This window comes from Bos mutus, chromosome 1, assembly GCF_027580195.1.
Source record: "Bos mutus isolate GX-2022 chromosome 1, NWIPB_WYAK_1.1, whole genome shotgun sequence".
In the NCBI taxonomy this organism is placed as follows: domain Eukaryota; kingdom Metazoa; phylum Chordata; class Mammalia; order Artiodactyla; family Bovidae; genus Bos; species Bos mutus.
The window spans coordinates 65,314,129-65,330,085 of NC_091617.1; the positions used below are offsets into that span (position 1 = coordinate 65,314,129).

The 15,957-nt window shown below is 39.0% G+C and overlaps 1 protein-coding gene across 4 annotated transcripts in view; it reads right to left on the reverse strand.

Annotated features, from left to right (window-relative positions):
- GOLGB1 (golgin B1) overlaps nt 1-15,264 on the reverse strand; it is a 76,316-nt gene extending 61,052 nt beyond the window's left edge. For 3 of the 4 annotated variants that reach the window (XM_070370015.1, XM_070370014.1, XM_070370012.1), the window contains exons 1-4: nt 15,110-15,263; nt 3,549-3,643; nt 1,992-2,144; nt 1,641-1,793 (exon numbers count right to left, since the gene is read on the reverse strand). In XM_070370015.1, the coding sequence (XP_070226116.1) occupies nt 1,641-1,793; nt 1,992-2,144; nt 3,549-3,641 (399 nt within the window). In that variant the 5' untranslated portion in view covers nt 3,642-3,643; nt 15,110-15,263. Of the gene's footprint in view, nt 1-1,640; nt 1,794-1,991; nt 2,145-3,548; nt 3,644-15,109 lie in introns of all 4 variants that reach the window. The other variant, XM_070370016.1, reaches the window with a different exon arrangement.
- Nucleotides 15,265-15,957: the final 693 nt, after the last annotated feature.

Sequence of the window (15,957 nt, forward strand, 5' to 3'; positions counted from 1 at the left end):
ACAGGACTAAAACTTAACATAAAACTCATAATCCCACTGCCTTGAAGAACTAGAGGGCAGAATTCAGGAAAACACAGCTGCTAAGTGAAGGACAAAAAAATCATAAAAGAGACAGAAGGAGGGGAGGAATTAACATATTTCAACAGTCTTTTTTTTTCCCCCAAAAGCTCTTCTTTCGACTGAACCAGATGCCTCCCAACTGAATTCACCACCACTCCTTGCCCTCCAAAATGAACCTATTCTGCTTATTGGAACCACACAGAATAATTTTACACTTTCTTTCACATAACAGTCTGTCAAGTATCTGAGGATTGCCATCATTTCTTCAACTACACTTTCCAGAGACTATCAAGCTCTGTCATGGGTAAACAATAGTTAAAGAGCTGCTGTGACTAGCTGCTGAAACTTAGAAATCATTTAATCTAACCCTTCTATTTAACAGAGGAAGGAAATGAAGCTACATGATGCTGATTTGTTTAAGGTCTCAGAGCTTTAAAAAAGAGGGGGCAGGTATAAAATGGATAACTTAAAAATATAACAACATAGCAGAGGGAAAAGTTAGAAGAAACAAAGTCACATGGGGAGAGACAGGTTGGTGCTACCACAGCCAGGGGGAAGAAAGAATAATGAGAGGAAAAAACCAGTAAGTAAGAAAAGAAGAATCCAGATGAAGGCATTATTTGAGAAGAATAAGAGAAGCTTCTAAAATCAGCTTTGAGAAGCTAAATAAGGCTATCTATCAATGCAGGAAAAGTCATATCTTCTGAGCATTAGACCCAGGAAGGAAAGACTAACCAGGGTACTAGCAACCCCAGGGTTATGCCTAAAGAATTGATTTAAGTCTCATTTCCCAAGAACTAAAATCATTGTGGATAAGAATACTAGCGAGTCAAAAAATAAAACACGGTGTAAGCTAAAACAAATTAAAAGATCTCTTATGTAGAGTGACATCTAAGCCAACTGTAATTGTACATCTGATGGGGCTGGTCTCTCTTTATTCTATACCAAATTTGTCAAAAGTTTCTTGTTCTCTAACTAGCTGACTGAATGTGAATATTTGGGAAAGACAGTAAGAACAAGTACTAGAACAATGCTCAATTTCTCAAAAGCCAACACTTGGCTTACTCCTTTCTCTTATCTTCTACCTTAAACTGTTTGTTGGTGGCAGTCATAAACCTAGATAGAGGGCATCCCTTACTGGAGCCCAAGATAATCCAGCTGATTAAGCCCACAATGCATGAAACTATTCAAAGTACTATTATGTGGCCACATGAAGACAAAGCATATTCTGTCACTAAATTAAAGAATTTCAGAGCTGGGAGAAACCTTAGAGAACACTTAGTTTACTCTTCTAACCAAGGATTCAAAAGCTAAATGCCTCACTTCAATATTTACTTCTTCTTGTTAGCCTTTTTAATTCTCTGCAAGTGTAGGTTACAACTGATATTTAACTTCCATGTTTTTTGTTGGCCTTTTATTCTGTGCTTGGCCTATAGCCCAGTTAGGCTGCGAGCTCAATAAAAGGATAGCATTTAGTGCTGTGTTACTTCAGCTTCATAAATTTTTGTGATTAGTGAAGATCTGCTACAATGAGAGGCTTTTGCTCCTGAGGAAGTGTATATTATACCCAGTCACTATACCTTGGAGAGTTGCTCCTCTGACTGCGGTTCGGTGGACAGAACAGTCCCTCCTTGTGCCTTCATCTCTTCTATGTGTTTATTCAAAGAAGTTAATTTGGCCTTAGCGTGAAGTTTTAGCTTTTTTATTTTGTTATCAGCAGCTTTTCTTTCTTCCTGTCAGAGAACAATGATGGTAAATACAAAAATGTTTATTCATCACTTATCCAGTATATAACAAAAGTTATTCTCAGTAAGCATCATCTTACGGTACTAGGGAAATCAGATTCTCTAATAATCTAAGTGAAGAGAAAAACTGAAGTTACTCTTATGTCTGTCTTTTATCAAATGCTTGGCAAGAAAGGACAATGGTACCTGTAGAACTTCATCCTTCTGCTGCAATTCAGCATCCTTCTGTCTAATGATTTCTTTTAGTTCCACCACCAACTGTTCTACATAAGCCAGGCGCTCCAGAACATCCTCTTGTGTTCTATCATTAAATTCCATGTCAGATTCTTGGGGTAATTCCTGGTATTTAGACAAAAAGTTGCAAATTTACAAATGAAAAGGTATAAACTTCCCAACAGGAGTTTCTTCATTCCAACTTCATCTTATCTCTTGTCCTTACTTAAGAAATCTTTCCAAGGAGATGGGGGTTCAAGGGCAGAGTATGGGCTGGAGGAAAGAAGGGGCCTTAGGTGTCAAGAATGGGGCTTGGCTTATGTAAATCTTGCAGTCTAGTGGTATAATTCTCTGGGACTGAATTCCTTAGGCTGGGGAAAACCCTCCAGAGATAGTGCTTGGGTTTTATTAGAAGAGCTGTTTGGAATGGATCAGAGTTGCAAAAAAGGAGGCGGTGTAGAGGATGGCTGAGGGTGGAGGAGGAGGAGGGTGGGTAGGGAGGGGGAGTGAAGTGAGTGTGCATGTACACTATAAGGCACTTAATGCTGTGTGGGGGTGGACAGAGACATACTCATACTTACCTGGCAGGGGAAATAAAAATTTAAAAAATGGTTTAATTTTAAAAAGACACCTTTTCAATAATAATTACCCAATATTATTATTATCCAATAATTATTATCAGAACCATTGCAATACATGTTACTTTGCAAATGTTAACCATTTACAATCATTATCTCATTTACAGTCTCATCATACTAATTTTACTAAAGAGAAAAATAAAGGCAAGCAAAGATCACATAACATTAAGTGAAAGAGGCCAAAATTTAAAATTAAGAGAGTAGTTGAATAAAATTCTCTTAACCATCAGGGAACACTGCTTGTCTTTTCAGAAAGTGAAAGGACTTTGATTCCTATGTGACCTTCAAAAACTACAATACAAACTATAAGAGAAGGGCTAGATGAGTTTATAATGGCAAACAGTCTGAAACCAGAAAGTTACTCCATTTCTTGTTTCAGACGTTTCCTGTGAAACAAGAGAACATACCTGAGTTAAAACAATCTAGTGCTAAACAAACCCCAGGGGAACAAATGAAGACACTCTTTCTAATCTTATCCAGGACTTGATTTCCATTGAAAAGTGAAGTCGCTCAGTTGTGTCCGACTCTTTGTGACCCCATGGACAGTGGCCTGCACCAGGCTCCTCCGTCCATGGGATTTTGTAGGCAAGAGTACTGGAGTGGGTTGCCATTTCCTTCTCCAGGGAATCTTCCGGACCCAGGGATCAAACCCAGGTCTCCCGCATTGTAGACAGACGCTCTACCACCTGAGCCACCAGGGAAGTCCATTACTGGGCCTTATAGGCTACAACCGTACAGGAAAAGGATCATTTACAAAGTCTCAATATTTTTCTTAATCTTCTCTTCCACCTAGCATGAGGGAGGCTGCTCACACTCTTTCATCTTAAATTCTTGTCATCAGAAGGACAGGGAATATACATCTCATCAGCTTAATCAGAACAGAGCTACTCACAGGTTCTAAGGAAGCCCTCATATTCTCATCAGTGTCATCTCCTGATAATTCATGTAAAACAACATTTGCTAATCCTGACAGTCGACTCAGCATTTCTGCAAGAAAATAAAACATAAGAATCAGTCAAATGGACACACGTTTCTCCTATGATGGTAACTGTATCATCTATAAGTGAAATAAGAAAACTGCAGGTGATACACACACATAGATTACACAGCATGACGGCTTTAAACAGGCTTCTGAGTATGTACAGTGTAGTAACACACTGTTCTTTTCAGTGATATCTACACAGAGATTTTTAAGCGCCATCACTAATATTTTTTAAATGAAATACAAATACATAATGGTTAGTGCAAAATAATATCCCTAAGGTTATCTTTAAAGCTTACAGGTTTCCTTTAATCACAATTTCATGGGCAAACATGGAACTCTAACTGTTCTTTCCCTTGTCAGACTACTGTCCACTTCTAATTTGTCAAATACACTCCATCATTCAACAAATGTTTTTCTTTTTACCTGCAGAAATTAATAAAACTGAAAATAGAAAAATAGAGAAAATGAATAAAACCAAAAGTTGATTCTTCGAAGAAATGAATAAATAAAATACACAAAGCTCAGTTAGGCTGACAACAAAAAAAGGGAGAAGACACAAATTATTAACATCAGATATGAGAGAGGAAAGAAACATTACTACTGACCTAAGGAAAACTATAAATAACTCTATGCCTATAAATTCATCAACATAGATGAAGTAGGCCTTGAAAGATAACAAGCCACCAAATCTCACTTAAGAAGAAACAGAACCTGAAAACCAGCCCCCCACACATACTCTTTCTCTTTTCTTCCTTATTTATTTAATCATTAATTCATTTAGATCAGTATCACTTGCCAGTCCATAATGCCCTTAAAAGTGAGAATATTAATGTTCTGATAGGAAAAATAAAAATAAGCTGGACCGTGCATAGCATTATCATATGCAATTATGGTAAATTTTATGCTAACAAAATATTATTTGGGTTTTAAAATCCTCAGCAGGAAGAAACAGAAATGTAAAAGCTATAGCACAAAACAGGCACTTGAATAAAGCTAGACTGCTATCATTTTCTTTTACTTAGAGTATTAATAGTGTTTAGGGCAGCCACGGTCCCTAATTAAGAAATGACAAGACATTTGTTTCTATGCTATGCTTAGTCGCTCAGTCATATCCAACTTTTTGCGACTCCATGGACTGTAGCCTGCCAAGCTCTTCTGTCCATGGGGATTCTCCAGACAGAAATACTGGAGTGGGTTGAGATCTTCCAAACTCAGGTCTCCCACACTGCAGGCAGATTCTTTACCGTCTGAGCCACCAGGGAAGCCCAACTATAGTGGAGAGTGTAGACTGTCCCTTCTCCAGGGGATCTTCACAACCCAGGAATAGAACCAGGATCTCCTGCATAGAAGGCCAATTCTTCACCAGCTGAGCTACCAGGGAAGCTCTTTGTTTCTGTAACAGGTTACTAAGATAAGCAGTATATGGCATTTTGAAAAGATGCGTACAACAGGAAAGGAGGAGAGAATCACTCCTAGGAGGGCAACATAGGACCATATATAACTAACTACTGAAATGGCAATGTAAGAGTCATATACAAGTGCTGAGGAACATAATTTCATGCAAAGATGGGCACAATAAAGGACAGAAATGGTATGGACCTAACAGAAGCAGAAGATATTAAGAAGAGGTGGCAAGAATACACAGAAGAACTATACAAAAAAGATCTTCATGACCCTGATAACCACGATGGTGTGATCACTCACCTAGAGGCAGACATCCTGGAATGAGAAGTCAAGTGGGCCTTAGGAAGCATCACTACGAACAAAGCTAGTGGAGGTGATGGAATTCCAGTTGAACTATTTCAAATCCTCAAAGATGATGCTGTGAAAGTGTTACACTCAATATGCCAGCAAATTTGGAAAACTCAGCAGTGGCCACAGGACTGGAAAAGGTCAGTTTTCATTCCTATCTCAAAGAAAAGCAATGCCAAAGAATGCTCAAACTATAGCACAATTGCACTCATCTCACACACTAGCAAAGTAATGCTCAAAATTCTCCAAGCTAGGCTTCAACAGTATGTGAACTGTGAACTTCCAGATGTTCAAGCTGGATTTAGAAAAGGCAGAGGAACCAGAGATCAAATTGCCAACATCTGCTGGATCATCGAAAAAGCAAGAGAGTTCCAGAAAAACATCTACTTCTTCTTTATTGGCTATGCCAAAGCCTTTGTGTGGATCACAATAAACTGGAAAATTCTTAGAGATGGGAATACCAGACCACCTAACCTGCCTCCTGAGAAATCTATACGCAGGTCAAGAAGTAACAGTTAGAACTGGACGTGGAACAACAGATTGGTTCTAAGTCAGGAAAGGAGTACGTCAAGGCTGTATATTGTCACCCTGCTTATTTAACGTCTATGCAGAGTACATCATGCAAAATGTGGGGCTGGATAAAGCACAAGCTGGAATCAAGATTGCTGGGAGAAATATCAATAACGTCAGATATGCAGATAACACCACCCTTATGGCAGAAAGCAAAGAAGAACTAAAGAGCCTCTTGATGAAAGTGAAACAGGAGAGTGAAAATGCTGGCTTAAAACAACATTCAGAAAAGAAGATCATGGTCCCATCACTTCATGGCAAATAGATGGGGAAACAATGCAAACAGTGAGAGACTTTATTTTCTTGGGCTCCAAAATCACTGCAGATGGTGACTGCAGTCATGAAATTAAAAGATACTTGCTCCCTGGAAGAAAAGCTATAACCAACCTAGACAGCATATTAAAAGCAGAGATATTACTCTGTCAACAAAGGTCCGTCTAGTCAATGCTATGGTTTTTCCAGCAGTCATGTATGGATGTGAGAGTTGGACTATAAAAAGCTGAGGGCCGAAGAATTGATGCTTTTGAACTGTGGTGTTGGAGAAGACTCTTGAGAGTCCCTTGGACTGCAAGGAGATCCAACCAGTCCATTCTGAAGGAGATCAGCCCTGGGATTTCTTTGGAAGGAAAGATGCTAAAGCTGAAACTCCAGTACTTTGGCCACCTCACTCACTGGAAAAGACTCTGATGCTGGGAGGGATTGGGGGCAGGAGGAGAAGGGGACGACAGAGGATGAGATGGCTGGATGGCATCACCGACTCGATGGACATGAGTCTGAGTGAACTCTGGGAGTTGGTGATGGACAGGGAGGCCTGGTGTGCTGCGATTTATGGGGTAGCAAAGAGTAGGACACGACTGAGCAACTGATCTGATCTGATCTGAAGAGTCACAATAGAACCTAACTTACCAAACATAATCACTTTATCTTCAGATTTTTCAGACTCTGTTAAGAATAATAGCAGGAAAAAAAAAAATACAACCAACTGATGGGACTCTGAGAAGATGGCAGTAGCAGACAGTAGACCTTTTGGATCTTCCTAAATTCCCATATAAAAATAGATAAAACAACTAGATAACAAAATTTTAAAAACCCATAGACAGTCTTTACCAAAACAAACAAGCAACAAATAATGAGACACAGTTTCCCACAAACTCCAGAGTAAACATGGATATAGAAAAAATATCCAAGCCACAAGATTCATAGTCATCCAAGGAAGAAGGGGGAACCAAAGGGTAGCAGAATGTTCCACTCATTCCAAAATATGCCACTTGGCATAAGGATTATTTTTTGAGCTAAAGACAGCTAGAAAACAGCAGGTACAGGTAGAGTGTGCTGATCTCCCCTTTTCTTCCTAAAAGGAAGAGCTAAAACACTCACATGAAAGATGTTCTCTCTATACCATGAAGAAAATAATACTGTTATCTCCAGGGAAGGGAGCTGAGGCCAAAAGAATTTATAATGCCAAATCTTATAAATTAACCCTTATCTCCCTACTGGTCTGTGATTAACGACCTCCTTGTCTTGTCTCATTTTCACAAACATTAACATGAGTTTGGGAGAAGTCAAGTCCAACCTTCACTGATGACCTTTAAGGGGCTCAAGATTTTTGTGGAAGAAGTTAAGTGCAACTGTGATGGAAACAGTAAGAGAACTATCAATAGAATTAAAAGTAGAGGCTGAAAATGTGACCGAATCGCTGCAATCTCAAGATAAATCTTTTACAGATAAGGAGTTGCTGCTTCTAGATGAGCAAAGAAGTGGTTTCATGAGATGGAATCTACTACTGGTGAACAAACTATAAAGGCTGTTGAAATGACAACAATTTAGAATATTACATAAACTTAGTTGATAAAGTAGTAGCAGGGTGTGAGAGGATCTGCTCCAATTTTCAAAGAATTTCTACTGTGTGTAAAATGCTATCAAACAGCACTGCATGTTATGGAGAATTTGTTCATGAAAGGAGAGTTAATTGATACAGCAAAGTTCATTGCTGCCTTATTTTTAAAAATTGCCACAACCATTCTAACTTTTAGCAACTACCACTCTGATCAGTCAGCAGCCATGAACATCCAGGCAAGATCCTATACCAGCAAAAAGGACATCAATGGAGAAAGGAGTGAAATCCAAAGAATGGAATTTAGTAGTGCACCAGTGTTGGTTTTCTAGTTTTGACACATGCCTTTTACTAATGTAACGTGTTAACATTAGAGACTACTGCGTGAGGGGGACAGTAAACTCTGAATTATCTTTGTATACTTTCTATGATAAATTTAAAATTATTCCTAATAATTTGTTTCTTTAAAAAATTCAAAGAAATAAATAATAAAGAAGGAATCAAGAGAAGTGATAAATACTGAAGGTAGGCAATGAGGATAGTAGGATTCCCTGAAAAAGAAAACCAAAGCAAAGGTACCGAACACACACACAAAAAAACAAAGTCCAAGAGCACTTATCTAAAAATTTTTTAAAGATTTGAAGTAACATATTGAAAGAAGCCATTAGGTACCTGAGAATATCAACCTAAAACGACCGGCAAGACATTCTAGTAAAAATTTTTTAAAATCCTTTGAGATTTAGGCTGAAATATCATGTGACTTATAAGCCAACAACAGCAACAACAAAAAGACTCTCAGACTTTTCAACAGTAATATTTTTGCCAGAAAAAAAAAAAAAAATGAGTTACAGATTTGAGATATTTAAGGAAAGAAAAGGCGAGTTAAAGATTTTATTTTTAGCAAAAATGACCTGCATATGTAAGAAGCACAGATAGAATGTTATGAACTTGCAAGAAAATTGATGATAAATTTTCCCAGGAGCCTTTCCTAAGGCATCTGTTAAGAAAGAGAGCTTGAGAAACCAAAATGACTAAAGAAACATCATCATAAGGACTGGTGATAAGCACTAAATATGTTACTCATAGAACTAAGGCCAGGATGGAGAGAGAATAGTATTTAATGATTCTATGCTCTGAGAACACATAGGCCTCCAATTTTAAAAACTGGGGAAAATATGAATAGCATATGTAAAAGAAACAATAAAATTAAAAAAAATCAAAATTGGTGGTGATCAGTATTATTATTTCTTGACTATCATGCTTCCTGTGGACTTAAAGTAATTATGGGCATAGTAATTCTATTATATACTCATTAGGGAAAAAGGAGACAAACATATAATACAAAAGAAATTAAGAACCCCCAAGTAAAAACTAATCTTGAATTTCAAGCAAAAGTGTTACTATGAACCTACTGGGTGTTTTACCTTAGTAAATATATTTTCCTAGCTCTGTCCATCGAAAAAACAATGACAAACTGAAAAGCAATAAGTATCTCTAGTGCCTAGACTGGAGTCTTAAAACACTATTTCCCATTTAAAAAAATAGAAAGACAGAAGTAACTTTAAAAATAAAATAGGAGGGCTTCATAGAGAAAATGACTGATTTCAGTTCTGAAGCAGGAAATGGCACAAAATGAGCCTGAAACATCTTATCACACAAAACAGCAAGGAAACTATCAAAGACTAATGTAGAGTCCTGTTAAAGGGGCCCAAGAAACAAACTGAAGAGGTTCCCACAGGACAAAGGAACAACTGAGTTTCTAATAAGAATATGAATTAAATTGCAAAAGATACTTAAATCCACCAAAATATTAAAATCCACAAGTTCATAATAATAAACTGGTCATCATCTGAACTAAGAATTGTGAAAACTAGGTTAAGTACAAGGATTCTCTTGTCTTTTCTATTTGGACTTTACCACTTAAGGAAGCAAATAGTAGATGAAGGGACACATCTCTACTTATAAAGTTATTCCAGGTAACAATGAAAACAATGGTAGAACTGGAATATCTAGTCTAATATTTTGCAACTCTAATGAATTCATGGATCTAGACTTTGAACATCAAGAGCTGCTACCCTCAAAGAAGAGCAAAACCAGACATCATGTGCCATTTGATGAAACAACACACCACCACCTATAGACTTCCCAAAGGGATTGAATCTCAGTCTGGTAAAGTCTCTGGATCCAGCTGCCAGGATCTGCATTCCAGGAAATGCAGAGGACAGAGGAATACGCTGAACTGCTCCATGAAAGTGCAATTCCCACACTGTGGGGAAAAGGCCTCGGTTCTTCAACAGAAACTGAAAAACACCCAGGATGGTATGCCTAGATCAAATTTTTTACATATCATCATTAGCCACACAGAATGTGATTGACATGTAATTTCTACTGTGAAAATATGAATTTTTTTCATTTTCCAAATATAAAATTAAAATCCTCAATATTTCTCAAAGTGAACACTGCCCCCAATCCACCATTACAACACATGAGATTTTGACGTCTAGAAGGGTCAGCATCCTATGAATTATCGCACATGAACAACACATCCAGATGAACATAGGATAATGATAATATTAATGGTAACAATTACTGAACATCTGTATCAAACACTCTATAAACAATTTTTTCCTAATCATTAAATCTGCAAAATAGGTATTATCATCATCCTCATCTTTTATAGATGAAAAAGCTGACACTCAGAGAAACTAAAACTTTTTAAGATCCCTCAGCTAAATAAGCATTATTGAATAAGATAAATGCTCATTCAGTGGAAAATGTGTTCTCTCACAACTGTTTAAAAATTTTTATATTTGAAGGGAAAGATCAGTACCAGGGAAGAATTACTTCAGGCCAAAGTAAAAGGAATTTCTCAAAGACTGATTCAACAATCCTGAGAGGTCCTGAGTAGATGGCACAGTAGGAAGAGCAAAAAACTGGGAGCCAGGCACTGAGCTTTCAGTCCTGCCTCCAGCATAACGTTGTATTATACTAGTAAGTCACTTGCCAGTTTCCACATCTTAAAATGAATAAGATTAACAAGGAGCATCCTAATGCCCAGTATTATGACTCCATGACGCAAGAGTGATTTCTATAGCTGGTGACATTAAAGGAATTCATAGCAGTATAAAATGAAGGCCATCCTGGGCACCTACAGTTAAGTGCTTTAGGCAGCTCAGAGGCTGGGGCCATGAGGGCAAGAGAGCCTCAAGTAGCCATGCTTAAGTTAAATGAAGAAAGATGGATCTCTGCCTCTGATAGGCTCACTGTGGGACAGAAATGGGTAAATGCACATATAAAAATTAGTAAAGGGGGAAATATTTAGTAATAAATTCATTTAAGGAATATCTGTGACTACGGGACAATCGGCGCTCTTGCTGTTATTATATAAAGCACCAAAATCACAAATAGCAACCTGGGAAAAGAATAAAATAAAAAACTTTATGCCAAGGCTGGAGTTCAATAAAACATTCAGGCAAATAAAACAATCTGCCAACGTCAGTGCTGGCCACACCTTCTACAAACTCTGCCACAGGATCTCAACACTTTTGTGTTGAGGTGGCATTTAGAATTCAATGAGTCTTCTTTTTTCAGTCTTCGCTGCTAATAATAATTTTTAAAATATCCACTCTGTGTGGAGTATTATGCTACGAATCACAAAAATATAAAAAGAAATATATGGCATGTCCCTAACCAGAGAGAAACCAGTACAAAATGCATGGGAAAATAAACTAACTGAAGACAGTGGGTGTATGTCTGTGACTACATGCATACACACCATTTGCTCTGGAATTTAATCACATTTCCCACTGAAACAACAACACAGAAAATGGTTATAGTTTCAGGTCACTCCTCAAACTTATTCAATGCATGTTTAATTGCCCCTCAGTTGTTTTCCTTAATTCTAGGTGATCCTCAACCAGTTTGAGAAACTAATAGGAATGGTGATATATAGCTGGGAAAATCATATGCAATATTATGATATAATTTTAGAATTAGAAAATGAAAAACTATTTTTCATGATATGAAAAAAATACTGTTTTCATTCAAGAAATTTAGAAATAAATGGTAGTAATATAATCTATATACACAGTACTATACACTAAGTATTACTCCAATCACTTTACTTATAATTATTTATCCTCATCATTTTACTTATTTTATTATTAAAACAACTCCAAGGACGTTCTTTGGATATTCCCAGTATTAATGTGAATAAACTACAGCATAGGCAGGCTATTTTCCCAGTCACATAGCTCAACAAAGCTTCTTGACTGGTAGAGACACAGATGATAACCTATTTTCTAAGCAAACTCATCACCCAACATTATTAGGGCTGAAAATAGGGCTTGGCAGGCATGAGGGCACCCATATGCTTATATATACTTACAGTTACATAACCACTTGTTTTTTTTTTTCCCAACAGTAGTAAAGTGAAATGACTCAGAGTGGTAGGGCCCCAGAAAATTCCTTATTACTTATACCATAGATGGGTTCATGCAACGGCACAAAGGATATATGTACATGCTATTCACTACAGCGGTATTTGGGATGGCTAATGACTGAAAAGTCTCCATGTCCATCAGTAGGGGACAGGCTAAATACATCTTGATATTTCTACAAGGCAAAGCTGAACAGCCTTTTAAGAAAACAGAGTACTTTTATACTTATGGATAAGGAAAAACCACCTTTTAGTATTAAAAGAGACAAAAAAAGTGTAAAGTAACAGTTACATTATTATTCAACTTGTGTGAGAGAGAAAAGGAGAGAGATGTTTAATACAAACGTGCTTGAATATGATTAGAAAATTTCTTAACAATAAAGAAATTATTTACAGTGCGTACTTCTGGGAAGTAGAGAATGGGGAAAAGGATCAGTATATAGCACAGAAAGAGATGTGTGTTTGATATCCTTTTGTAGTGAGTTTACTTTTACCAAAAGCACGTATTGCTGATTTTTTATTAGCTGAATTAAAAATGGAGTATTACAGATCCTAATATCTTTTCAAATAGTGGTTCCTAACAATAGGCCGGTATGTAATGATCAGTGGGGAGATGTGTCCCAAATAATTAATTTCTAATAGTTGTTAAGCTAGAGAAGTTTATGAATTATTTATTTTTTATCAACAAGAATAAAATCAGCATCTCTATTTAATCCAATAATACAAAGAGGAAAGAAAGACACTTTTAAGATTCAAACAGAAGGAAAAAAAAAAAGAATTGCATCCTAAAGATGATTAATTTTAAGAAAGGCTGCATCTCAGAGGAATGGAGGTCCTCAAAAAATAAAAAAGGATTCTCCCCATCTGGAAGTCCTTAGGGATGCAAACACTTTGCAAAAAGTAAGGAAACACCTTTATGTAATCTCTAGATTGGGTTGGGAGTGTCCCAGAAAATGAGAAGGAATTTTTCTTCCTTTTTATTATGTTTTTGTACAGTTTATAAATAATATATTTACAGTGCTATTAATATACTATTTATAATTAAGTATACAGTATTTGGAGAAGGCAGTGGCACCCCACTCCAGTACTCTTGCCTGGAAAATCCCGTGGATGGAGGAGCCTGGTGGGCCGCAGTCCATGGGGTCGCTAAGAGTCAGACAAGACTCAGAGACTTCACTTTCACTTTTCACTTTCCTGCATTGGAGAGGGCAATGGCAACCCACTCCAGTGTTCTTGGCTGGAGAATCCCAGGGAGGGGGGAGCCTGGTGGGCTGCCGTCTATGGGGTCACACAGAGTCAGACACGACTGAAGCAACTTAGCAGCAGCAGCAGCAGCAGCATACAGTATTTAGAGGATGGTTGCTCAAATATGTTTTACTAATAGAGAAAACAGTCAAAAATGTTTGGAAACTACTGATATAGTCCAACAAATTTAACATGGTTAAGAGGAAAGCATAAATGATCCTTTCATGGTCAAAGGATAAAAATTAAAAGCTGTGTAACAGTGTACAATGTCTGAAGTTTTTGAATTCTCTTCAGTTTTTTCCGGTATCAATCCATGACCATATCCTGCCACTTCCCCAAAGAACATTTCCTTATTCTGACCATTCATAATCATTCTGACCATCCCAATTTAATTCCTTCATTCTTTTGAAAAGGCCTCCAGACTATCTGTATGGAGTTCTTCACTGCCAGCTTGTTCAGAACTGTGAGATTCTTTTTTTAAAAACTTCATTTTCTATTGGAATATACCTGATTAATAATGTGACAGTTTCAAGTGCAGGGAGAGGGACTTACCTATACATATACATGTATCCATTCTCCCCCAAACTCCCCTTCCATCCAAGCTGCAACATAACATTAAACAGAGTTCCCTGTGCTATAATACAGTAGATCCTTGGTGGGTATCCATTTTAAAAATAGCAGTGTGTATATATTGAGATCTTTAAAAGCTCAGAAAACTTCCAACTATTTCCAAAAGTGAAAGTACTTATCCAGTGATTTTTAAATATCTCTGGCCCTCTTAAATTGTCTTCTCCCTACAGACCAACTGGAACTCTTTAAGTCAGACAAAAATTCCTCAGTTGTCCATCGGCTCATCCTGCCTTTCACACTCCTACACGTCACTCCTGTTATGCAGAATAAACACAATCCACACCAGCAAATCCAGATCAAGCCCCCACCCCCCCCCCACCCCGCCCCGACACACACACCCCCAACTCTCTTCAGGATTCCCTTTCCTCTTACAGCCTGCCCACCTCTGATTCCTGGGATTTTAGTGTTGATGGGATCGCACGATTAGTCCCCTTCTCTGAATCTCTCCAGCAACTCATTAGCGGGATCGTTCTATAGGCCCTCTTTGGCATTATTATCCCCAACGTTTCTGCGATCTCTGCTCTCAAGACTTTCGATTTGTTTGGGTCCCGCCTCTCCTTCCCGAAACTAAGTTTGTTTAGGGCCGAAGCGCAGGGCCGGGGCAGGTTCTCTCCGACGCCGGCTGCTGCGTACGCAGGTCAGCCTGAGAAGGCCGCTCAGGGAACAAGGCCGTGAGGAGAGGACTGTCCGGAACGCCTTTCTCCATCGCTCCCGGAGGAGAAACTTCCTGGGAAGGGGACAGACAGTGGATATGTGTCTAGAGGCCGCATAGGGCGACCCCGAAGCCATCGGCGGGGCCAGCAGGCGTGTGGACGATTACAACTAGGCCTGGTAGGTGAAGGGAGGCGGATAGAAGGGCCAGATCCTGGGCTGAATCAGGAGAGGCGGGACGGGGAGAGGACTGAGTGTAGCTGCTTCGGCAGCCCCGCGGGCCCTGTGGCGGGGGTGACCGTTACAAGACTCAAAAAGGCGAAGAGTTGGGGAATGTCCCCCACTCACCTGGAAGAGGCTGTCGCCGGAGGCTCCAGCTGCCCCCTCCCAAATTTAAGCCACGTCAGCTCAGGAATCCCGTACGCGACACCTACCACCGCCGCGCCCCGCCAAGGGACTCAGCCACTCGCAGTTGGGACGGAAGATAGGATTAGGATATGGACCAATCAAGACGGTCGGCAGGACGTTACCAGGGAGACCAGGCACGCCTTGTTTGTAACTAACCCATCAACAATGCAAGAGACCAATGGATGTCGGCAAATGCTCCGCTTCCTCAAAGAAATAGCCAATGAACTCTGAAAAGCGGGGCAAGGGCGGAGTCAAACGCGAGCAAGTGTTCCGGAAGAAAATCTGTGGAAGAGCCGGAAATGCTGGGAGGGCGGGCGTTCTGTTTAGGGTCAGGTGTTTCCAAAGTGAGGTGGGTCGGGCGATTTCTTCTAATTCCTCCGCTAGGTTGACCGTGCCTGACTTAGATTACGGCTTGGGTTTTAGCAGAGACACTGCACAGCAGAAATCAGCTGCCATTAGGATTGTTGAATGAGACGTAAGAAGGGAGTGGGGATATGAGTTTTGCTCGTGGAGTCATAAAATATTACAGCCGGAAAGTAGGTTGTCTAATATGACCTTTTCCCTTTACTGATGAAAAATGAGAATCAGGTTAAAGTGACTCGCCCAAAGACAGTGACTTATTAATGAAACTCGGGCTAGAACCTGGCGTCTGTATGTCAGAGGTGTTTCTAAGGACATGACTGAGAGAGAGAACCGTGAATACTAGGAAATTCCTTTTAAGAAGTGGAGCTTAAATTGGCTCTTACGCAGAGGCTGAGGGTTCGGTTCCTGGAACAGGAGTCAGTGAC